The following is a 22925-nucleotide window of genomic DNA, read 5'->3' on the forward strand; positions in this document are numbered from 1 at the left end:
GACTAATCAGCTTCTTTCATTTGAGCTATTTCCAGCTCCTGGCTCTGTACCTGTGCACAGGTGCTGAGGTTCATGCGAGGACTTCCAGACATTTTTAATGCAGAAATGATTCAAAGCGGCCCAGTTGTGTTTTTAATAGCATCGGGGGGAGAAAATGCTTGAGCGCACGACGCCTTTGTTATACCTTTGTAAATCCTTAAATCATGTGGTTGATTTGCATCATTAGTTAATGTCAAGGACAAAATTGCCGATTTTAATGAGCTCCAGATGTTTTAGGATTCAGTCTTGGATTTTTGGGAACACCGGAGTAAAGAGCGAGATAGATGCAAGAGAGAAAAAGCAGACTCCTCTGCAACCACACACACCTCAGCGAAGGATTTGGCCAAACACATAAACAGCTTCCATATGACATGGCAAACAAATCGTCACATACACAAGCCCACACACACACACACACACACACACACACACACACACACACACACACACACACACACACACACACACACACACAAATACATACACTCACATCGCCGAATTCATGAGTGAAATATCGCTGACTTAAACGTCAAATACTGTACAACCTGGTTCCCAAATTTGTTTTCAAATCTTCTCCCTTCTTGTAAGGATCTGGGATATCATAAACAGGACCCAGACTTTCTATTTAAGCCCTGTCTCTCTGCCAACATACATCTGGCACAACCGTGCCGCTCTAATCTGACTGAAACCCTTCTGGGTGCAACTTCAAGAAGTCCTTTATTTTTCCCCCTCTTCCTCTCCTCAGCAGCTTTTTTTATGAGATTCTGGCGAAAACTCCCGCTCAGAAAGAGCAGCCCAATCGCCAGGAAAAAAACGTTGGCACTGTGCGTTTCTGCAAACCACGGATACATTGAACGTGAACATTTTTGCAATTGGTCTGAGCAAGTGAGGTAAAATGAGAGACCATTATTGAAAGTGGTATAATAACGAATACAACAAGCAAGAAAGTGCTTATTAGTCTGGATCAGTCAAACAAACACAAGACTGTCACCCAGGAGGTCGCTGTTCATGTCCAATGTGAATCAAAAAAACAAAAGTAAATGTTAACTTTACGCTGGTCACGTAACATTGTTACACTTGTTACGTTTAACTTCATCTTTACATAAGAAATTCGCTAAAAGAAGTTGTTAGTTATTGTTACGGTTGTTACATTACGTTGTTACGTTGTTGCGTCACGTTGTTGCGTCACGTTGTTGCGTCACGTTGTTGCGTCACGTTGTTGCGTCATTGTGCGTTTCTGAATACGTGATAAGCGGCTTAAATGAAACTTATTCATGGTACGTTTTTTGGTTCAGAAACGGCGACATTCAATGTATCCGTAGTTTGCAGAAACGTACAATGTCAACAATTTTTTTATGCCGACTGCTTTGTAAAGTGACGCAGAGAGAGACAGTCCTTTGCATAGGAATTGATAATTACTGGTAGAGGATTTACCTTTGTGTGGGAAGTATGCCTGGCTGGATGTATAAGTACACCGGCTGTATTTCAGAACGAGCCACTGTGACGTAAATTGTTGAATCCAAATATAGTCCTCTAAAATAAGAATTGCAGTTGTCACAACAGAGTGGGTGGAGATGACAATGGCTCCAGTGTAGGCAACAAAGTAATCCAGTGGCTTTATGTTTCAGACATGTTGCTGTCATAGTCATTTAGATGCTCGCCATGGGGCTATATGTGGAGCCGAGATGCTAACCAGTCCACAGATGCAGGTCTCCTCTAATATATCAGTGCCACTGTAATGTATCTTGTTACCGCGTTTATGGTTTATGAGGGTCACGGTGATGCTGGCTGAGGTTTATAATAACCATCCAATGGCAGAGTTCATGTCAAAGGTGGAACTGAGAGAGAAAATGGATACATCTGTATGTGCATTCGCTGTGAAAAGTCAAACTCGTAAAGAGTTTTGTGTGAGCGAAGCAAAAAAACCAAACCCACTAAGGTGATACTGTCCTCAATAAAAAAAACGACAGCGTCAGTCGTTTCAGCAAGTGCCCCAAAACAACATACGTTTACATTTAAAGCCCTCTAGTGGCCAAAAGAGCAATGACGAGAGCAAAGGAGGAAGTCAGAGGATGGTTTGGAGCAACGAAGTCTCCAGAGGGAGGAGGTCGGGATGGAGGATTGATATGTCTAACTAAATATCAGATATAAACAAGATAGACAAATCTTAACTGACAGTCAACATCGTTTTTGGCCAAGATCACCTTAACCACCTCTTTATTGAATGGGAAACCCCCAACGTGGGAGGTCCTACGTCTAATAATGATGTGGATTGGTTTACGTTGTAATTCTTTTTTTGTGTTGTTACTTGAAAGCCCGGTTCGTCTCATACATGGTGCACCCTGTGCTTTGAAAGTATGTTGTTTTGCGGCACTTGCTGAAAATGATGGGAGACAGTCTGTCATTCCAACCTAAACCACAATGATTGGTTAACCAAGTTGTGTCTGCGGCAAAAAAAACCCAACCGAACCTTTACTGAAGCACGCTCACGTCATAAAACGGATTTACTTTTCAACCGTAATTTGTAACAGACGAACACAGACGAACACTGTCATGACATATTCTGTGGAGGACGTGTTCACATTAGCTGTGAAAGGTCAGTAATTGTAAAGAGAGCTGTGTCACCAGAAGCACAAAACCAAACCCACACAGAGCACATGAACGGGAACAAACAAGATAAAGTGCACCAGTGGAGCACTTTAGGGTGGATTATTGAGGAAATCATAAATTCTAACCTCGCTCCCTCTGGCTTGCTTCTTGATGAGGTGAATTTCCTCACATACCAGCTGTATGAAACAGTGCCCCAATAAAACCTCCCAGCTTTTAAAATTCATAAAGTGTTAACATGCCACTCAGAAGCACAATAAGCTCAGTGAGTCCGTCACGGGAAGCGGGCCAGTTCACACCAGCCACGACTGAGGTCACTACCCCAACATTTGGGTTTCCTCTTCTGACTTTCTGAGACCGTTAATCTCCTCCTAAAAACTCTAAGAATCGTTTGCTATTTCCTTGTCAAACATCTTGAAATGATAATCAGGAGCCAAAAACGGTTGTGCTTTGTTTCGGTGTGAGCGAAGATGAAACGTTGTTTAACAAGGGCAGGAAAACGGGTTTATAATTGCTTGGATACAAATGGATGCCCTTTAGAGTGTGGAGGGTAATTAATTAGCCACAAGTTTAGAAGTTAATTAAGTGAAACAAAAGGGTTGTTTGTGTTCCCTCACCGCATACTTACCCTGAGAAAAGTTTTGTTGAAAGTTCTCAGAGAGGAAAAACTGGCAGAAAAACTGGCAAAATTTAATCAAGACAGAATTCAGGAGACAAAAGGAGAAGGGTGGAAAAACGATTTGATTTACTAAACTAAACCTGGAGGCAGAGCCACATCTGCCCAGCAGATCGGTGTGAAAGCATTTGCTTCTGTTTACCCAACTATTCCAGTGTATCAGAGAGTCAAAGCCGACATGGACACCTATCAATGGTTTTTAAAGCCAGGGGCATAAAAGAGGTTATGAAGGTCAGCTGACTGTCGATGTTACACCTACAACTTATAATACTTTTTCTTTTCTTTTTTTGGACAGTGGATCTTTATTCTGTTGAGCTGCTAGCCTTCTTTTTGCTAAATCTCATCAAAAGGGTTGAGAAGAAATGTGCTGGCAGGACAATAAAGACTCCAAGTGAGCCGTAAAAAAACAATGGGGACTGGGATCAATACTGGCCTCTGCGCTGGGAGTCTCTGCTCGTAAACTCAGCATTGTCTCTCCGAAAGTGCTAACTGCTTGCACCTATTACACACACACACACACACACACACACACACACACACACACACACTCGCACACACAGAGGCTGCACAAGCTACTTTTTGTTTCTGTCACGCACCATGACTTTTATTTTTTTTCCCCATTAAAGTCAAAGATGAAATGTCAAGCAAACATCTCACGTTTTTTTGAAAACAGCAAGAACAACAACAACAACAACAAAAAACTGTAGGAAAATGAATCATTAAACTTCAAAGCAGGAGGGAAAACACATCATATTGCATGTTTAATAACTCAAAGAGGCACATTTACATCGGCGTGTCAGGTTGAATATCTTTCTCGTTCTATTGAGGCAACATTTGCCTTCTTCAAGATCCTCGCTGTGCTGTTGTGTCCATGAAAGGGGAAGATGATGTAAGAATGACTCATTGATACAGGCATGCTGTATGTGTGTGCATGGTATGTGTATACATTATAATCATACATCATTAAGATCAAAAAAAAGAAATCGACAACAAATCGCTGCATAAAGTGTGTGTGTGTGTGTGTGTGTGTGTGTGTGTGTGTGTGTGAGAGAGAGGTGATGGAGCGAGTTAAAGTGAAGCTCTCTGGGTCGGCCGCTGGTGAACAGATGACTGCATGCCCTGATTTGTCACAGCTGGAGCTTGATTAGCATCCTCAACAGCAGCTGCTTGTTGATGGATCAAGAGGAGAAGGAGAGGACTGAGGGATGGAAAGAGGTTTGATGAAGAGCATGGGGGGGGGGGGGGGGATGGATGGAGAGGACGTTCCACAGTTTGGATGAAGAGTGGGAGGAGGTGTCGCCGAAGGAGGAGGAGAAATCTACACCGAGACGTGGAAAAGGAGCAGATAGAGGACGAGAAGGAAGAGGAGGTGGAAGAGGAGACATTAGAACGATGAAAGCTTGCAAGAGAAGAAATACAGAAAAACGAAGCAAAAGATTTCTTGCCATCTTTAGTTTAAGTTATTCATTATAGTCTTTGTTTCAGCAGATAAAGGTCTGATTAATATGAGCAAAGTGGAAAAAATGGAGAGAGTAAAAAATAGAGAAAGGTGAGCGCTAGAAAAGCCTTCATGCCGTGAGGAAAAAGCAAAACGTGCTCAGACTGTGTGTGTGTGTGTGTGTGTGTGTGTGTGCGCACATGATTGTGTGTGTGTATACACAAACATTGTATACGTTTCTGCAGAACATAACACAGAGTCTAAGAAAGCAAAACCAATTGATTTGGTTGAGTTTAACTCATTTTCAATAACATTTTAGAATAAAATACACTCACATCTTACATCACATTAAGTTGTGTGAACTTATTTCTTCTCTATAACTCCGTCGCCGTGATGAAGGTTTTGATGATGAATTCAAGGTCATAAGTTTTCTTGACATGAAGTTATCCTTTGTCTACTAATTGCAGGACTCCGGGAGGATTAGAGGAGCTGGACTCTGTGTTTACGTCCTGATGCTCGCTGCTCAAACACAGTCAAAGTTGACGGGCAATGTTTTCCTCATGTTGAGTTTTTAATGCGAAGATGTCGACCATATTATCTGCCCAGAGAGTTGTTTTTATTGCTGCTGTTTACATTCCTTAACATGCAAATTCAAAAAAAAATGCACCACAGGAATGTATAGCACTGTTTTTGTTTGTTGTGGTACAATGGGCTGACTGTCGTTGTCCATCCCTGTGTTGCATATTGACAATAAATGATCCTTGATCCTTGAACCTTAAATTATTAGTCGGAAATGGAAACAGGAATGGAGATGTGGCCACCATTGTGGGGTTTGACAGAAGAGTTAGAAAGTTAAACTGTAATAAAAAAGAATACGGTGATAGTTTTCCAACAACCGCTAAAATATGGACACTGTAGCGAACAACAGTGGACTACTTCCGGCGGCGGAGGGTTATTTTCAGACGACGGAGGACAGTCGCAAATTGAGGCGGACTCGGCGGATTAAGCGCAAACGCAACCTGGAGTAACGTGAACGTTACGTGAAGTTTTCAACAAGACAAAAAGGAGGTGAGTGAGTTTTATTTTTTTAATAAATACGTGTTTAGTTAACATTGTAGCTCTCCGTGCTCTGCCAACGTGACTGCATTATATCTAATTATGCTAATTCTTTGCTCAAGGCCTCAAATGATAAAACGGTTGATAACGCTAATAACGAAACGCACCACTCTAGTCCACATATTTTGGTTGGTGGGTTAATTAGGAGTAGCGTTACTGGACATGACGTGCAAACATCTGATTCATCACCATAGCTGCTTTTTATTAACCGTCTCCCCATACTGGAGTGTTTAATATTAGAGAATTGATTTATGTTTTAGTGAACACACATGGCGATGCTGCCCAGAGTTTTGCTGAGTATTTATATTTGTGTTTATTTCGTGGCGTGCCCCTTTCTCTATCTGGCACCAATAAAACAAAGGAGTGGACACTAATCATGGAAAAAGCGAAGATGTAAATAGTTTTGCGTTTGTCTCAATAGAGGCTTGGCCTGCACTTATTTTATTTCCTCTGAGGACTTGTGCTGCATGTGTGTCAAATATGTGTCTTCAACATTACAGATGAATTCATGCCATTTGACTTTTTCCTCGGCCTTTTATATGGATTTATATTATGTCATGCAGCAATGGTCACCGCATCATGCATCTGCAGCTAAACGGACTAGACGCCTTGTTTGCCAAGTCTCCTGAGAACCGTACAAAGCAGCCGCTTCATCAAGGAGGAGGTTGACCTTTAGCGATGTTCTGCAGCTGCATGATTTTGTCGACTAAGCGACAAATTGACAGATCTGTTAAAAAAAAAAAAAAAAAAAAAGCACCACACTAAAAGAGATGTGCTCATAAGTGTCTTGGAAATATGTCACTCAGCAGGGAAAAAAAAAGCATTAAAAACAGCTAATCGACTAAAGAAATATTAGTCGGCTGAGACCAAAACGCCTGATTAATCGACTTAGAGGGGGCGGCCATTATTTCTACCACAGTGTAATATTGCATTCACTCACTCTCGTCTCTTAATTGAATGTAGGACACAAACGAGGACAGAAGAACAGCTGCAACTTCTGAGATAATCAGGATGTGTGATGTGAGGAAATATATTGACACGTTGATAAGATAATGATCATACTGGGTTCACTGGTATTCATTTTAAAAGTCTCTGAAGTAAATGTTTTCCACGTCCATTTTTTTTCTAGAAATTAATTAGTAGTGTTGTTTTTTAAAGAATATTTATAATTAAGTAGTAAGTGGATATTCTATGTTTTTCCTTCTTTGTTTACTCCAAATGATGAATAATAAGCTCTGCACATGCTCTGTAGGCCATGATTAAATCTGTCCATATGTTTTAGGTTCTTGGTGAAACGTTGGACCGGTGACTGGACATGAAGACGTCCTGCGCGATGCTTTTCATCTTGAAATCTTCAACGTTGGCTGTGGTGGTGGTGGTGGTGGAGACGATTGTTCCTCCTGACCTCTCAAGGCTGAATGTTGGCCAAGATTTATATTTAACACCTCAAGCATTCACTTGGAGGAAACCATTCTCATTGACTCGAGGCAGAAACATTCCTCATGTTTGTTCTTGTCGCATGTAGAAAAGTGTTCAGAATATCCGTAGCGCCACTAAATTCACTTAAGGTACGTAAGCTTTGGAGTAATTGAAGAGCAGTTATGAAAAAATAGACAAAAAAGGATGGAAATGTTTTTATTTTTCACTGTGTATTAGGAATTTTTGACATTTGTAAAGAATTTTTTTTTGATCTTGTTCAAATATATTGTTCTGTATGTCTTTGAATAGATGAATCGTACATTGACTCGTGTGTGAAGTTTAATGAACCTAGCAAACTTGCCGTTATTAGTCAAGATATGGAATAAAGTTGAAACAATTTAAAAACATTATTCCACTTAGCTTGAAATGGTAATTGGTATGATTGTAGTTTAAATGATCCTAACTTGAAATTGTGAGTTGAAATTGTGGGAAATTCTATGTTTGACAAGATAATAAAAGTATTTTTTGAATGGATAATGTAACATGGTTGTTTTAACTCAGATTATCAAGTGTAAACAAATCACCATTAGTTAAACAACTTGTATAACTTAACTTTTTGAGTTAAACCAACACATATCTTCAAGTTGAGTTTACTCAGATTTTTAAAGCAGCAAATTAGTGTTTTTAAGTTTAACCAACTTCCAATTTCTTAGTGTTGCTTTCAAGGACACACTGTAAGATGTAGGATTCCATTGAATAGCTTGTGTTGCTTTATATCCAGATGTTTTTCTCCCTGTTTGCAGGACCTGTGAGGACCAGGAGCCCGACAGACAGGAGCAGGAGAGTGGCCCTCAACACGTTCACTGACACGCAGACAGCAGGTACTGAATCCATCAGCAGTGGTATTCAGAGCTGCTTTGTATGGCAGTGGTTTTCAAACATGGCGGAGTCGAAAAGGGGGGGGGGGGGTCGCTGAAGGAAATATGTGTGAGACGAAAGGGGCAGCTGTACATCGGTGTTGAAAACTGGAATTTGGTTATTGTAGCTTGTCCCGCTTATCAACACGGTCATCTGTTGGCGCGGAGGTTTGTGATGACTTAACAAAAGAGCAGCAGTATTGGTCTGGCCAGATTGTTTGGAGTCCCATCACCAAATAACTTCATCGGAGTTATGCGTTACTTTGGAAACAAAAAGAAATAATCAGTTTGTTGCTAATACATTCTTTTGTTCTGAATCCCTCGTATTTCTCCTGAGGAAGTGCTCAGGTTTCAGAGCACGCAGCAGACTAAAAAAACTAGACAATATTCCTCATCAGTCAAGGCATGAGGCTCAGGAAATAACCTAGACCTTGCAAAGCTCCCTTGGGTGTATGAAGTCAGTTTCAAATCGCGGTAGCAGACCTCCTCTTAAAGTTTGTAGCCCATCCTTTCTCTTTTCCTCCCTCTTTGCTTTTTCTTGGTTCTGACCCATGTCCGCTTTACATGTAAAACCAGCCTCCCCACACTCCCCTCTCTTATTTCTGGATCCTGAGAATTTTTATTTCCCCCCCCCCCCTCATAACCCTCGTCTCTTTTGGTTTTCCTCCATGTCTCCCTTCCATGTGCCTCCAGGCGTGACAGAGTGGACGTCTTGGTTCAACATCGACCATCCTGGAGGTAATGGAGACTACGAGCGCCTGGAGGCGATCCGTTTCTATTACAGGGAGAGGGTTTGCGTTCGGCCCACCGCCATGGAAGCTCGCACTACGGACTGGGTGGCAGCGGCAGACACCGGGGAAGTGGTCCACTCCAGTCTGGAGAAGGGCTTCTGGTGCATCAACAGGGAACAGCCTCAGGGCCGCATCTGTTCCAACTACCACGTCCGCTTCCAGTGTCCTCCAGGTAGCTCTGACAGCAGCAGCTAAGGGCTGTTCAAGCTGCCACTTCATAGACATGAACATACAACCAAACACATGCATGAACTGGAGGAGTCACCCTCAATAAAACGCTCTTAAGTAGTGTTAAATAATGTATTTATTTCCTGATTCTGCTTGCAAACGGCAGCACATAACAGCAGCTTTGCTCAGGATGTCTCACTCCCTTCTTCAATGTGTGTGTGTGTGTGTGTGTGTGTGTGTGTGTGTGTGTGTGTGTGTGTGTGTGTGTGTGTGTGTGTGTGTGTGTGTGTGTGTGTGTGTGTGTGTGTGTGTGTGTGTTTAGTGCAGAGCTACTGGACGGATTGGAGTGAGTGGGGTCCCTGTTCAACAACAGTCTGCAACGACGTGGGCATCCAGGTCCGCCAGAGGAAATGTGTGAACACTCAGCCCATGCCTCTCCTGCTGGTGCCGGCGTGCCTCGGGCGCCACTCAGAGAGGAGGGAGTGCTCCAACCCGCCGTGTACCGGTGAGAATGACAGGATTTGCCAGAACCTAACTTGCCGGTACCTTTTTAAATTGTACAGTGCAATGGAACTGCATGTGAAAGAAGAATCAGTATAAGGAGATGAATAAAATACCATAATGCTTTGTACAGCTATAAGAAATCTAGTGTACTGTAGAATCAATTCTAATTATTCCTTTATATATAATTGTTTCAGCAGAGGTTATTATATAACAAGTTTTGTTATTCATTCTGACATTGAAAATGCCTAAATACCATTTTCATTTTCTCACAGAACTTTGTAACCATTAGTTCAAGTGTTCTAGATTGAGCTTCTTGTAATCAGCGATCTTTCAATTGCAGCAACTTAATTGGCTTTCTTGTGCTTTTTATGCCCACAATACTGTATAATTGCACTATTTAATAACTGATTATATATGCCCTGTACACAAGAGAGTTAACGACTCTCATTAGACCACTTTGTTTAAAGTTTGAATGATGGAGTTAATGAAAAGATTAATCACGAAAGATTTTAACAGAAAATATGAATGCATTACTTGTTCATTTCCAAACTCACGTCATTCCTGTCTCTGTGTGTGTGTGTGTGTGTGTGTGTGTGTGTGTGTGTGTGTGTGTGTGTGTGTGTGTGTGTGTGTGTGTGTGTGTGTGTGTGTGTGTGATCAGCTAAGTGGGGTCCGTGGGGTCGGTGGGGGACGTGTTCAGCGACCTGCGGTGGTGGTCGCAGGATTAGGAGACGGACCTGTGTGAGGACCTCAGAGACGGTTCAGTGCACTGGGCGGCCTGCTGAAATACAGAAGTGTGGGAAGAGTCCATGCCAAGGTACTGTACGCAGAGCAGAGATGGGCAGTATTTCTATTACTTGTATTTGAAATACGTATTTCAATTACTTTTGAGTATTTTGTAATTTGTATTTGATAGGGCCGATAAAAAATCGAACGTAATTTGTAACAAAATACTTTAGAGTGGAGTAATTTTGTATTTAAAATACTCAAAATACTTTCTCCACAAATCAAAAATCAGTTAATGAGTTCAGTCTTCAGATCTTCAAGTTCAGCGGATTGTCTGTCAAGGTAAATATGACAGACTATATATAGAGAGAGAGAGAGAGAGAGAGAGAGAGAGAGAGAGAGAGAGAGAGAGAGAGAGAGAGAGAGAGAGAGAGAGAGAGAGAGAGAGAGAGAGAGAGAGAGACACACGTCAGCTAGCTGGATGCATAATTAATGTCTGGGTCTGGCTTCATAGCCTAATGTACATGGTGATGGTTATAATATCAAGCTAGCGATCGATGCTAACATGCTAATGACGCTAGCATGCTGTCTAGGCTAGTGCATAGCTAGTGTTTAGCAAGTTAGCTTATCAGTGGAGCAGCTAGCTGTAGGAAGAGGGAGACTGGGAGCTTGTATGTTAATGATAACCTTATCAAGAGACGTCTGACCATCTAATCTCGCACTGTATTACTAGTGATGCTGTATCTTCTCAATGTGAATGTCATAATGCCATATCAATTACTGGCAGATAATATAGTTCACAGTTAGCCAGGCTATGACAGCAGATGTCCATTTGTTAAAAATAACTAAAAAACATTAAATATCCAATTTATTTTATTTAATAGGCATATTATGAAAGTATTCTTAGTCATTTATGTAGGCTCTTTACCTGTGAACAACTGGTTTTAATTCTATATTTTGCTTTTATAGTATACATCAGGGACGTGCGGTCAGGGGAGGCAGGTGAGGCAGAGCCTCCCCTGACGACATGACAAGTAAAAAACAAATAATGCTAAAATAAAATAAATATTAATATTTCCCTACTGATCTGCGCTATAAATGTAATTTCTGTATGATTCCAATCATTTAGAGCATTTTTATAATCTAAATCTCTGAATTAGTGCACGTCCTGTTCAAACAGAGTAGACTCGTGAGGTGAGGCAGAGACCAGATGTTCCTCACCTCAGACTGTGAATCCCTCACTAACTGGGTTGAGTCTTTTTCTTTCTCATTGTTTGTCACCACTGTAATATCTGTAGACTCTTTTATTATATGTCCTTTCTTTCCATACAATAGGTAATGTATTTCACGTCTGTGTAGAACATGTTTAGTGTTGCTGATCTGACATTAAACCGCAGTGAAAAAGCACAGAGAGGCAAACAGTACCTCTGCCTCACTGAAGGGGGCGACACTTCTCTTCTTCTTCTACACTTCTCTTCTTCTTCTACACTTCTCTTCTTCTACACTTCTCTTCTTCTTCTTATATTTTGCTTTGTCCACAAGAACGTAAGATTCTATATCCAAGCTTAAAAATGTCTCTAAAAACAGTGAAATATGACAAAATCAACAGCAATTCAACGGACAGGTAGAGTAACCTTTTATGTGTTCGTTGTTCTCTTTATTTACGATTTTCGCGGGTGGCGCCCCCGAGCGCTCCACTTCTGAAACACTCGCGGTGGAATCAAATATGTACTTTACCTATGTGTATCTTCCTTTATATGTGTGCGTTTGTTGCTCTGTCCACCAACAGCCAAATGTCAGCTCGTGTGCACCGAGGGCCGCCCCAACGAGGACTGCAGCCAGTGTACGTGTGAGGACCACGTGCTGCACGGAGAAGTCCACGGTGTGACCGGCGTCCCCGTGGCTGAGGCCTGGGTGGCTCTGGACAGCCAGCCCAAGGTGATCCGTGCCCTTACAGATGCCAAAGGTCAGTTCAGGCTCACGGGAATCTGCTCCTCCAGCTCCACCTTGATCTCCATCAGGAAGGAGAAGTTTGCCCCGATCACCGTCTCCAGCTCCAGCAACACCACAGGGTTGTCCTGGGTACGAGCGGTCCTCAAATCAGCCGGTGAGTGCTAATAAAAAAAGATTATTAATGAAAAAAAAAAGCATCTTTTTCTATTGATGTCTGTTGCTTTCAATCAAACCAAACACAAAGCATAATTTAGCATTGATTGAAGATATTGTTGGCTATTTCTTAAAAGGACTAGCTTCTTGATTTCCTTTGTTATCATTCTACAGAGCCAGTAAATCCTCCAGTCATATTCGCAGACTGTAGAAAACAGGAAATTGTCAAAAGCTGCAACATAAACAGTCTGGCCTATTGTAAGGCTTCACATTGTCTGGAGCATTTACTTGTTTGGTTGCATGGAAACCAAATCAAAATAACCCAGTGCTGCTTTTGAAAAAGTAACCCCCCCCCCCCCCCCCCCCCCCCCAACAATCATTTTTTATAAGCACAGGGACCAATGTGAGAACAAAGTGCAATCTCTGACTGAGCTTTATGAGGCCTCAAAACTCACAACAGTCAGAGGAAGCTCTTGAGGGTTTGCTCCTTTCCTCTTTCCACAGAAAAGCCGTACATTGTGAAGCACCCGGAGGACAAAGTGCGTTATGAGGGAGGACGGGTGATGTTGTGCTGCAAGGCGACGGGATCACCGACACCTGACAAATACTACTGGTGAGAGGAATCATTAATCACATAAATAGCTACAGCAACAGAGCGGAGTGATTACTTTTACATATTGTGAGATTGTGGCATTAATCAGCTACATGTCCTGAGAATAATGTCTCTGAAGCTGCTAAATACTCCGTTATGTTAGAGCATCACGGATGTAACCGCACTTGAAAGCAGCATTACTTTAATTGACAGCTGATTGCATAAAATAGTTTTGTGTCAGAAGGGGGTGGGGTGTTTTTGTGAATTTGAGTGACTTTGTGTTGTCAAATTTAAGTATATTATTCTTTAAACCTTAAGCGAGCCACTCAGAAACGGGTAGCGAGCTACTGGAAGCTACTTAATGGGGACCCCTGTGCTTAATAAAGCTGAGTCTTCTGAGTCGGGTGATATTAATCCATGATTTCATCACTATAAGAACCCCCTTTTACATAACACAGAGCTATTTGATCTAGCTTTATATATCAAATCACATTTTTAGAATGAACTGCATATTTTTTTAATTTGAGCGGTACCATCATCAACATTTTCTATACATCTTTTTGATATATTAATGGTAAAAATAAAAAAAACACAAAACCCCGTTTTAATTTCTGTAACTATTTTTCAAGGTACCACAATGGGACTCTTCTGGACAGGAAGTTGTACAAGTACGAAGAGGACCTTGTACTGTGGAACCTGAAGCCGGAGCAGTCAGGGCAGTACTACTGCAAGACCAGCAGCTCTGCAGGCAGCATCAAGTCCTCTCCAGCCCTCCTCATTGTAATCGGTAAAGTCTTGGATCTCTCACTGAAAAGCAATTGTGTCTCGACTTCACCGTAGAGTTCGGATGTTTCCACTTAAACGTCAACCCCTTCACATAGGCCGGTATCTACCGCTTTAATCTGCTGGTCTGAGGGCCGCTTTGATGACTCATATCAGTACAAGTAAACGCACAAAGGTTGCGGAGAAAAAGAGGGGGGTGGGGGGGTCATCCTTTCTATTTGGTCTAATTTGTTCTCTCAGTCAAAACGACACAAAAGCTCCCTTCTAGTCAGCGGCACAGTGATGTAATGTAAACTGTAATTCATCATCATCAGCCTGGACAGAAAATACATTAGTGCGATGATAGCGGCACACGGGGATTATCGCTCAGCATGGCTGCTATCCCAGCGCATTTTGACAATGACGTGTTCAGTCAAAGTTCGACACAAGATTCAAAGTAAAACCGCTGACAAAAAGCAAACAGCCACAGTTTACTTTACTGGAGAAAAAGCAGCTGCCTCGGAGCTTTGCATATACACTTTAAGAGGAATGTCAGAGCCAAATCATCCTTGAGCCATGCCCATGCATAAAGAGGACTCAAACAAAACCACAGTGCCCTACAACTTTACGGAGAGAGAAAAGTCAGTTGATAGAATGTCAGTCATTGGGGGAAAAAAAATAGTTTATTACAGACGGAAAAAAAAAGAGAAAAATATCAGGGCTGGCACACTCCGGTTGCACTTGGAGTAAGTTTTTATTATGTTGACGTTGGTTGAAGCCACGACTTCCTAAGCTGGGATGCTTTATCGTGTGAGATGGCTCTGGACACCGTAAAAACCTCAAACACAATTTCTCCAGAACACCCGGTGTTCAGGCGAAATCCAAGCTTGTCAATAAATCCTGTTTCTTTTCTCTCTCGGAGTCTACGATGACGCATAGAGTTCGCGTTTCCACACCCGCGTGGGCGAGCTACACAACTCTTATACCCTTCAGGTGCTTGTTAGCTAAGACACGGTTAACAAACAGGGCTTTCATGGAAGACTGCTAAAGTAATCTATCCCAGGCCACAGACAAATCCCTGCACTCCAAAAGTCACCTGCGCCTCAGAGCTGGGTGAACAACTCGCACTCCTTCTAACACAGCATTTCTTCTCACGTTTGACATTATGCAGAGGTTTAAGTTGATTTCTCATAAAATGATTTAACCACAGTTCATACAGATGACTAAGAGTTACATAATTTGTCATCAAAGGAAACTTTAAGCCTTTTTAGGTAAAGTCATCAGCAATACAGTAATGGTTCATAGGAATCGCCCTGCTCCATATGTCTGCAATTATGGACTTACTCGGGAGATTGGGAGCTTAACAAGGCTACTTGACTATAAAGTCAACCATGATATCATGCACATTCATTATTCTGCCAATGTCTGGGTGAACACTAATTCTTTCTTTCCAACTCCCTGGATGGTTGGTAAATAAATGTTCTCTTCAACTTCATGTCTAATTACCGTTTCATGCACCTTTCATCGTTCAACTTGGCCACTCAAAGGTACTTTCAGGCCATGGAGACACAGTGTGTGTGTGTGTGTGTGTGTGTGTGTGGTGTATATATGAATACATTATGTGTGTGTGTGTGTGTGTGTGTGTGTGTGTGTGCGCATCTATGTGTGAAAAGGGCAGAAATAATATCTTTCAAATACCCAATTGGCAGGTTCCAATTTATTCACTATACACATGTCCTATTCCACTCATGCAGTGATATACGATTATGCAGCACCCGGCGATTTTTATAATTACAATCAAACAGATTTGACAGAGAAAGTACAACTTCAACAGTTCAGTCTTCAACATGGCAAGTCTGTTAAATTTTTGCACTGAGAAAAAGCCTTTCATGTTTTATGTACATCAGATGACTGACTTTCATATCTGTCGTGTCAACACCAGCCTAATGTAATTTATCGCCTTATTCACAGCGAAAGGAAAGCCAGCGTGCAATTCCACCCCTGAGACGCACTTCATCAGACTGCCGATGGACTGCGTTCAATCCGGGACGGACTCCATGCACTACAACGCCGGCCGCTGCCCTCACAACAAATGCGCTGGCTCCCTAGACTTTGACATGCGCTGCAGAGACGATGCCGGGTTCTGCTGCGGGGTCAAAAATACGGAAAGTCGAATCATCGACTGTGGGAGCTACAGCCTCCCGATCCAGGCCGTGACTCACTGCAGCTGTCAGAAGTGTTTGCAGCCCACCGTGCTGGTCCGTGGCAGAGTGGTCACAGCTGACAATGATGAACCTCTGCGTTTTGGGCACATCTACATTGGTAAAGAGAGGATGGGCACCACTGGATACCAAGGAGGGTTCACGCTGCAAATTCCTCCTGACACACAGAGATTAGTGGTCAATTTTGTTGACCCCACTCAAAGGTTTCTTGACACTCCAAAGGTGTTCATCCTTGATAAGAAAGGTGGGTCTATCTACCACAACGTGAAGGTGATGAGAAAGCAGACACCAATTGACATCAATGCAGGAGAAACCAACTCTATTAACCTAGGGGAGATTAAAGGCGAAGACCCCATTGGTCAGTTGGTGATTCCTCCCAATTCCTTCCACAAGGACAACGGAGAAATCTATGAGGGAACCGTGAAAGCCAGCGTCACATTCATTGACCCAAGAAATATCACCACGGCGGCCGCAGCGCCTGGCGATCTCAACTTTGTGGACGGTGAGGGGGACATGCTCCCTCTGAGGACCTATGGCATGTTCTCTGTGGACTTCAGAGACGAGACCAACAAGGAGGTGCTCGGAGCTGGAGCTGTTCAAGTCCTTCTCGACACGCAGCACGTCAAAATGCCAGAGCACATCCCCAAAATGAAACTGTGGTCTCTAAACCCAGACACGGGAGTCTGGGAGGAGGAGAGTGACTTCTCCTACACCGCGACAACTGCTGGTGGTCATGGGCGGAGCAAACGAGAGGAGCGCACATTCCTCATAGGCAACATGGAGATCAGAGAACGTAGGCTCTTCAATCTAGACGTGCCCGAAAACAGACGCTGCTACGTCAAAGTACGTGCCTACATGAGCGACAAGTTCCTATCTAGTGAACAGCTGGAGGGCGTTGTGATCAGCTTGATAAATTTGGAACCTAAGCCTGGATTTTCCTCTAACCCTCGGGCATGGGGCCGCTTCGACAGCGTCTTAACTGGATACAACGGGGCCTGTTTACCAGCTTTCTGCGATGCCCAAAGGCCCGATGCGTACACGGCTTATGTCACAGCAATGATGGGTGGGGAAGAACTTGAGGCAGCTCCGTCCTCCCCCAAGATGAATCCAAACATCATTGGTGTGTCCCAGCCGTATCTGGAAAAACTAGACTACCAGCGCTCCGACCACGAGGATCCGGCTCTGAAGAAAACGGCCTTCAAAATCAACTTGGCAAAGCCTAACCAAAATAATCTCGATGAGACGAATGGGCCAATATATCCGTATCAGAATTTAATAGGTTGTGAAAATGCCCCTCTTGACGCGAATCATTTCAGATTCTTCAGAGTGGAAAAGGACAAGTATGAGTACAATGTTGTTCCCTTTGAGGAGAACGATTTGACGACCTGGATGGGAAACTACCTCTCCTGGTGGCCCAACCCCCAGGAGTTCAGAGCATGCTTCATTAAGGTCAAGATCCATGGCCAGAAGGAAGTGATGGTCAGGTCGAGGAATCTCGGAGGAACGCACCGACAAACGAAAGGCAAACTTTACGGCATAAGAGACATCCGCAGCACCCGGGACATGCGAGAAGCCAACACCTCCGCGGCCTGTTTGGAGTTCAAATGCAGCGGCATGTTGTTCGATCAAGCCGAGGTGGACAGATCCATCATTTCGGTGCTTCCACAGGGGAACTGTCGCAGGACCAACACCAACAGCCTCCTCCAAGAGTATCTCATCAAACATCCACCCATCGCTCAAAACAACGAGTCCCACGGGTTCACCATGCTGGCCCCCGTCGATCCTTTGGGACACAACTACGGCATCTACACGGTCACGGACCAGAACCCCAGGTTGGCCAAGGAGATCGCTATCGGCCGCTGCTTTGACGGCACCTCGGATGGTTTCTCCAGGGAGATGAAGACGGACTCCGGAGTGGCGCTGACCTTCAGCTGTCCAGAGAGGAAAATTAACCGAGAAAGCCTTTTCCAACGCCTGCAGACCAACCCGGTTCAGACTCTGTCACAAATGGCGAGGAGCATGAGGGAGTCGGAGGGTATGCAAGAGCAGAGGGTACCCACCCGGATTGTGGCCTATCCTTCAGAGCAACAGGGCAGGACCCAGAATCGCAGAGTCACCTCTACAACCAGAAGAAGAGTGTCCACGCGCACACAGCAACGGCAATAGATGTTCCAAGGTAGGCAGGTTTAATTAAGATCATTTGAAGTGTTTTTACATTGACAGTAATATTGGAATGATTTAAATGTCCTTTTCTTTTTTAAATTTCTAGCTCTTCCGTCAAGACCGATACGATGCCGTCGAATCAAGGAAGTAAAAGTTGCCCGTCTGTTGATGAGTATGAACTCCCTCTTGACTATCGAAAACCACAAAACAGAGGCAGACGGCAATTCAGCAACATCGATGAGTGGTTGAAGATATTCATTAGACTTACTTGAAGGGTTTGGTATATTCATTTCTTCCTTCCCTCCGAAAACACATTCATCGTTGACTGTGTGTAGCGCTGTGACTGGCATTTACTTAATTAGCTTTGGTCTAATTTTATGTATGAATAGATTAAATTGACGTTTGAGAATGTAACTTTTATAGTTATAATTAGTGGCATTCCACTTTCCCCACCTGTTTTTTTTTTTTTTTCTTTCTCACAACACAAGTTGAAACATTTAAAAAACTGTAAATACTACGCCAGGCCCCGAACACTTCATAACTAGCCATTCCCTTCCACTGAACTTTTCTTAAAGATCAGAAACAACTTGAATCCATCCCTCTCCACCAAAAAGAGACACATGCAGCGGGATGAGGCATGCCACCCAGGGAACAGAGGATGTTTTCAGTCATGCTTCTTCAATGTTTTTTCATTAGCATGCCACATTGCCATCTGTGAATCAGCCAAAAGTCCTGTCACACCTACTTAGAAGGGGCAAGACCAAGACCTCCGCCAAGAAAAGCATGGATCTCACTAGAGGCAGGCAGTCCAAAATGAGGACAGCTGATTGAGGGGTATGACATAATTTCCTTCTGTCCTCTGCACATTCCAAATTAGCATCACCAGAGAAACATTTCTTAAAAGCAAATCACCACAAATATGTCACTTTCTCAGAAAACCTGAGGTCTAACTTTGTTTTTGTTGTTGGGTAATGTGCTTTGTGAGCTGCGTTTTGTATCTTGAAGTGCAATAACTATATCATTTAACTTAAGAATTCTTAAAGATTAGCATGTAACCAACTATTACAGTACAATGAAGCAACAACTCCTTCAGTACGTGTGGCAGATAGTGTGGTTAAGGTGTTTCCTATGAGGCCTTGCACAGGACTCATTTTAAGCAAATAATTTAACTACGTAATCACTCTCTAAACTCTCTGAACTGTCAAGAGTCTATTAACCTTTTCATACTTTGCTGCATGACTCAGTTGATTTTTTTTTTTTTTTACAACTTGTACATCCCAGTAATCTTTTTCACTTTAGAGAGCGATCTTCTTAGAGGGAGTTGGAACTCTCAGCGGAGCCTTCTCTTCATTAACAGAACTACCACGGTATGATTCTTACACATGAGTGATAATTAAAAAGTGACACGCCTGTGAATTTACTGGCCATGTTTTCAGAAATTCTACTGTCACTGTGAATCAATTTAAAATGTCAAACTTGATACTAAAGATATTGAGACAGATTAGTAGACTTGGACAACAAATATTAGGCTATTTTAATCCCTCTGTGATAAAAGTGCCAAACTTGTTTATCTGCAAAATGTGAACTTGCAGACCCATGGGAAGAGCTCTTCAAGCTGAACTAATCCAAAAATCATGTACTGTAAGGGGGGGGGGGGCCGTGGTCCATGGAGAAACCAGGAGAGGCTTACAGGTAAATATAAGCCTGCTGTTAATTAGAAAATAAATTACATATCCTCTTGAGAACTATTAAAACAGTTTGACCCTGACTTTCACAAACAGCCAAACAACTTCATCCTGCAAAATGGACTTATGTCATCAACAATATACAGGGCCCAGGAGGATTGTGGTCAAACATATTCACCATTAAAATGCCACCCAGCCCACTGTGCAGGCAACTCCGTCTAAGCCTGACTACATGTATTCCCAATGTGCCACATTTATTATTTAAATGTATGCCTAAAAGTTGCCAATGTAAAGTTGTATGTATAAAATGAAAACCATATATAGAGAGGCAAAGTCCTTCCTCTTCTGGTGACCCCCATGGGCTCTAGTTTTAGAAGAAATATTTCCGGTAGCTAACGGTAGACACTTTCTTTTGAATGAATTACATGTTTGTCAATTTTGAAAATATATAATTTTGCGTGGTTGTCGTAGAGACATTGTGTTAAACCGCTCAGTGAACTAAATCTCTCCTCACACACAATATACAACATCAACACTAGCTAGCTGGGTATTTTGGCTAAGCTCCACGCACACATGTGACGTCGTCTAACCTTACGCATTTCATTCAGCGACTCTTGGTCTTTATAGCAGCTGGGGAAGCAAAAGAACAAGCAAGACCCGTTTGGTGCGAGTACATCCCGGTACGCGACTTTTGGTAAAGTAGTCTTCTAATTACATATTGTCAGTCATATTCAAACAGTTTTACAACAAAAGCTGCCGGAACTTCACACAAAACTAAATGACTCCACGACAATCCGGTGACAAACTGGTCCTTTCCCGACTTGCAAAATTGTCTTTTAAATTGTTAAACGTGTGTAATTCATGGCACAATTCAAACAGGATCATAGAATTATTGTCTGTCGTTGTTGACTACCGTGCCTATTTTTTCCTGAAGTAAGGTCCCATGGTGGGCCACATCGGGGAAAAAAAACAAATCTTTTTTTCCATTATGTAGTAGGAGCAGCACACTCCAGAAAAAGCCGGAGTAATATAGGGTGACAACATGTGATACCGTCGCTATTATCACTGACCTCTCTAATCACAGGCCTGAGTGCTGCCCACCACTCAACAGATGAAAACAAAACCTCTCTCTGCAGCAGACGCATAGCATCCACCCTGTGAAAAAAAGAAAGATGATTGATTCCAGGTGTTGGAAGAGATAAGTCCCATACAAAAGCAGTGGCTGTGTGAGGTCAGCCGAGGAGGCCCAGCAGCTGGAGAGCAACTGGAGGAAATGTTAGAGCAAAGACATCAAGAGAAATAAGAGCGAGATTATCAAGTGATGGATTTAATCATTTTTTAGGGGAGCTGTTTGGTAGAAAAAAGGAAGGGAAAATATTTGTGGTCTTTGGCCTCGCAGTCCATCACTTAACGAACCTCGGGCTTCAAAAGTGGTTGCACATGGAAGAATGCAGGGTTTTTGTGAGGAGAATGCTTTGACAGGAGAATTGGCTTATTCATGAGGATAAGCTATCAGGGGAGTTTGAAGGACAAGGTAACAATAATAGGCTGAGTAAACCATTATGTAAGGCTTTGCATGGGAAAGTGAGCGGGGCTCTCCAGACACTTACTCCGTCTTCTGGGGAAGTTCAAAAGGAGATTAAACAACCTCTGCAAAGTTTGCTTTAATGACTTAAGAACAAGTCTCCAAAGTCTTGAGCATCAAAGAAAAGGGAGTTTAAGCCCGAGTCCAACAGATAAAGTACGTTGCAGGGGAAGAAAATGTTTATCTTGTTGAACTAGCAGTAGAAGTAGCAACCGTTTCATCTTCCTGGGGAATCGTTCAGTGTCAATATTATGAATACGGCTTAATGGAGCTTCATGCAAATTGGTTTTATACCTTTTAAAGGAATAGTTTGACATTTTGGGAAATGTGCTTTCTTGCAGAGACTTAGATGAGACAATCGGTAGTGCTCTCTGTTGAGTTTGAGGTCACAGCCAGCAGCCGCTTAGCTTAGCATAAAGACTGGAAACAGCTAGCCAGGGTGTCCTGAAAACCCCGCTGGTAGCTTGGCCACTTCATAGTGACGACAGGACTCTATAGGAAGTCACAACTTGTTGTACAGATAAAATAATCTCCATACATGGAGAATCTGTTGGTGATGGGACGATATCTGAAGCATTCTGGTTTTCATTTGACCGATCACGTTTTAGCAGGCTGTGGTTGAATGCGGGTAAATAATCCGTGTGGAGAGCAAAGGAGGCAGAACGAGCCAAAACGCAATCTTTAGCTTTTTAATGGTTTAAAATAAGCTTGTTTTCAGTTATTAGTTGACGTAATTGCTCTACTCCAACTCTGTCTCATCTCAAGTTGCTAATCGTCGTGTAAACAGTGAAGAGTCTTGGCCTGGGGATCCCCCGACTACGCCGGATCCCCAAATGTAAAGCCCCTTTGCCCTCAGAGTCGGTGGGTTCTGAGATGACAGGTAAAAACAAACAAGATAACATGTTCATTAGTGAGCTTTAAAGGTGCTGCCAGGTACATTTTGTGACATTTGGACAAAGCCAGGCTCTTTTTAGCGGAGTTCATGCTAAGCTAAGCTAACCGGCTGCTTGCTGTAGCTTCATATTTACCGTACAGACTCACCTAACTCCTGGCAAAAAATAAAGTGAGCCAAAGTAACTTAATGATTAACGGAAGTAATTACTTTAAAGAAATATTACTTTTTAAAGGAGGGAGGGAGCAACACTGATTGTTGTATTTTCAATCCCGTAGACTTACTGGCTAAACTTGGATTGTTTTTGTTATGAAGAGAATTTCAAACTAAAAATCTGGTGAAGTTAATTGCTTTTGAAATACTTCACCAGATTTTGCCTCTTTGTTCACAGAATTCCAGCGGGTGCATGTAATGCTAAATTTAACTTTAGGCAGAAAAGACTCTCAATCCACCAACAATTTATCAGTAACTTCAGCCTGATCAGATTCATCCATTTTCTCTTCTGTACAGTCCAGAG

General features: G+C 42.6%; 1 protein-coding gene and 1 long non-coding RNA gene across 2 annotated transcripts; both read left to right on the top strand.

Moving 5' to 3' along the window:
• Positions 1–5769: 5769 nt before the first annotated feature.
• On the top strand, positions 5770–7793 carry LOC137884282 (uncharacterized). The gene is made up of 3 exons (XR_011104719.1): positions 5770–5828; positions 6840–6896; positions 7159–7793. It is a non-coding gene; the product is annotated as an uncharacterized lncRNA (long non-coding RNA).
• Positions 7794–8076: 283 nt separating this feature from the next.
• cilp2 (cartilage intermediate layer protein 2) lies at positions 8077–18688 on the top strand. The gene is made up of 9 exons (XM_068726024.1): positions 8077–8176; positions 8906–9175; positions 9494–9676; positions 10337–10492; positions 12191–12508; positions 13012–13120; positions 13729–13886; positions 15833–18259; positions 18353–18688. Exons 1-8 carry the CDS (start codon positions 8077–8079, stop codon positions 18247–18249), a joined length of 3711 nt encoding a protein of 1236 aa, XP_068582125.1. The 3' UTR covers positions 18250–18259; positions 18353–18688.
• The last annotated feature ends 4237 nt before the right edge of the window (positions 18689–22925 follow it).

Source organism: Cebidichthys violaceus, unplaced genomic scaffold (assembly GCF_023349555.1).
Source record: "Cebidichthys violaceus isolate CVI_PGR_0920_01 unplaced genomic scaffold, fCebVio1.0.p SCAF_37, whole genome shotgun sequence".
Classification (NCBI taxonomy): domain Eukaryota; kingdom Metazoa; phylum Chordata; class Actinopteri; order Perciformes; family Stichaeidae; genus Cebidichthys; species Cebidichthys violaceus.